The 568-nt window shown below is 31.0% G+C and overlaps 1 protein-coding gene across 1 annotated transcript in view; it reads right to left on the bottom strand.

Annotated features, from left to right (window-relative positions):
• The window catches only part of LOC106879217 (uncharacterized), a 5,436-nt gene that overhangs the window by 1,882 nt on the left and 2,986 nt on the right, over window positions 1-568 (bottom strand). The window contains exon 2 of the mRNA XM_014928694.2: window positions 356-427. Coding sequence (XP_014784180.1) covers window positions 356-427 — 72 coding nt within the window. The remainder of the gene's footprint in view (window positions 1-355; window positions 428-568) is intronic.

The following is a 568-nucleotide window of genomic DNA, read 5'->3' as shown; positions in this document are numbered from 1 at the left end:
TTGAAGAAACCTGCCAAATTGAGGCAGATATCTGTCTCAACAACAACCTATCAGTGAACATAGTAAAAATGTAAAGAAACAAAATCATAGCCATTAACTCACCTGTTTATACATAAACAACATATTTTAAATCCCTATTTTAAAAGAGAATATTAAATCTTTTGTGTCCTCTAATTAATCCATTTTACCAACCATGCAAACCTTGATTTTATGAAGTTTCTTGAATAGAATTACTTTACTGCTAAACTTTCAATTGGAAATTAAAAGAATGGAAACTGTTCTCAATCATTCTAACAAACAAGCGCACAAGTGAATGCAAAAATGTATAAGAATCAATTAGGTATTTTATACTCACCAACTTGCTGCCATTGATTCCCTAACATCATCGACACTCTATTGAGATGCTTCACCTCCAGTTTTATGGACTCTGAAATAAATATTTCCAAATTTTACACATCATAATATAATTTCACTGTCTCTATTAATGGTCTATATTTTATTATTGTAAGACATTCCCATCATCAATGGTCAACTGGTGGCCACTGTGGTTTTGGACAGCATTTTTATA

The sequence above is a fragment of the Octopus bimaculoides genome, chromosome 30, assembly GCF_001194135.2.
Source record: "Octopus bimaculoides isolate UCB-OBI-ISO-001 chromosome 30, ASM119413v2, whole genome shotgun sequence".
NCBI classification, from domain to species: Eukaryota; Metazoa; Mollusca; class Cephalopoda; order Octopoda; family Octopodidae; genus Octopus; species Octopus bimaculoides.
Note: the sequence above shows the minus strand (reverse complement) of the source record. Positions and strands in the feature narration are given on the sequence as shown.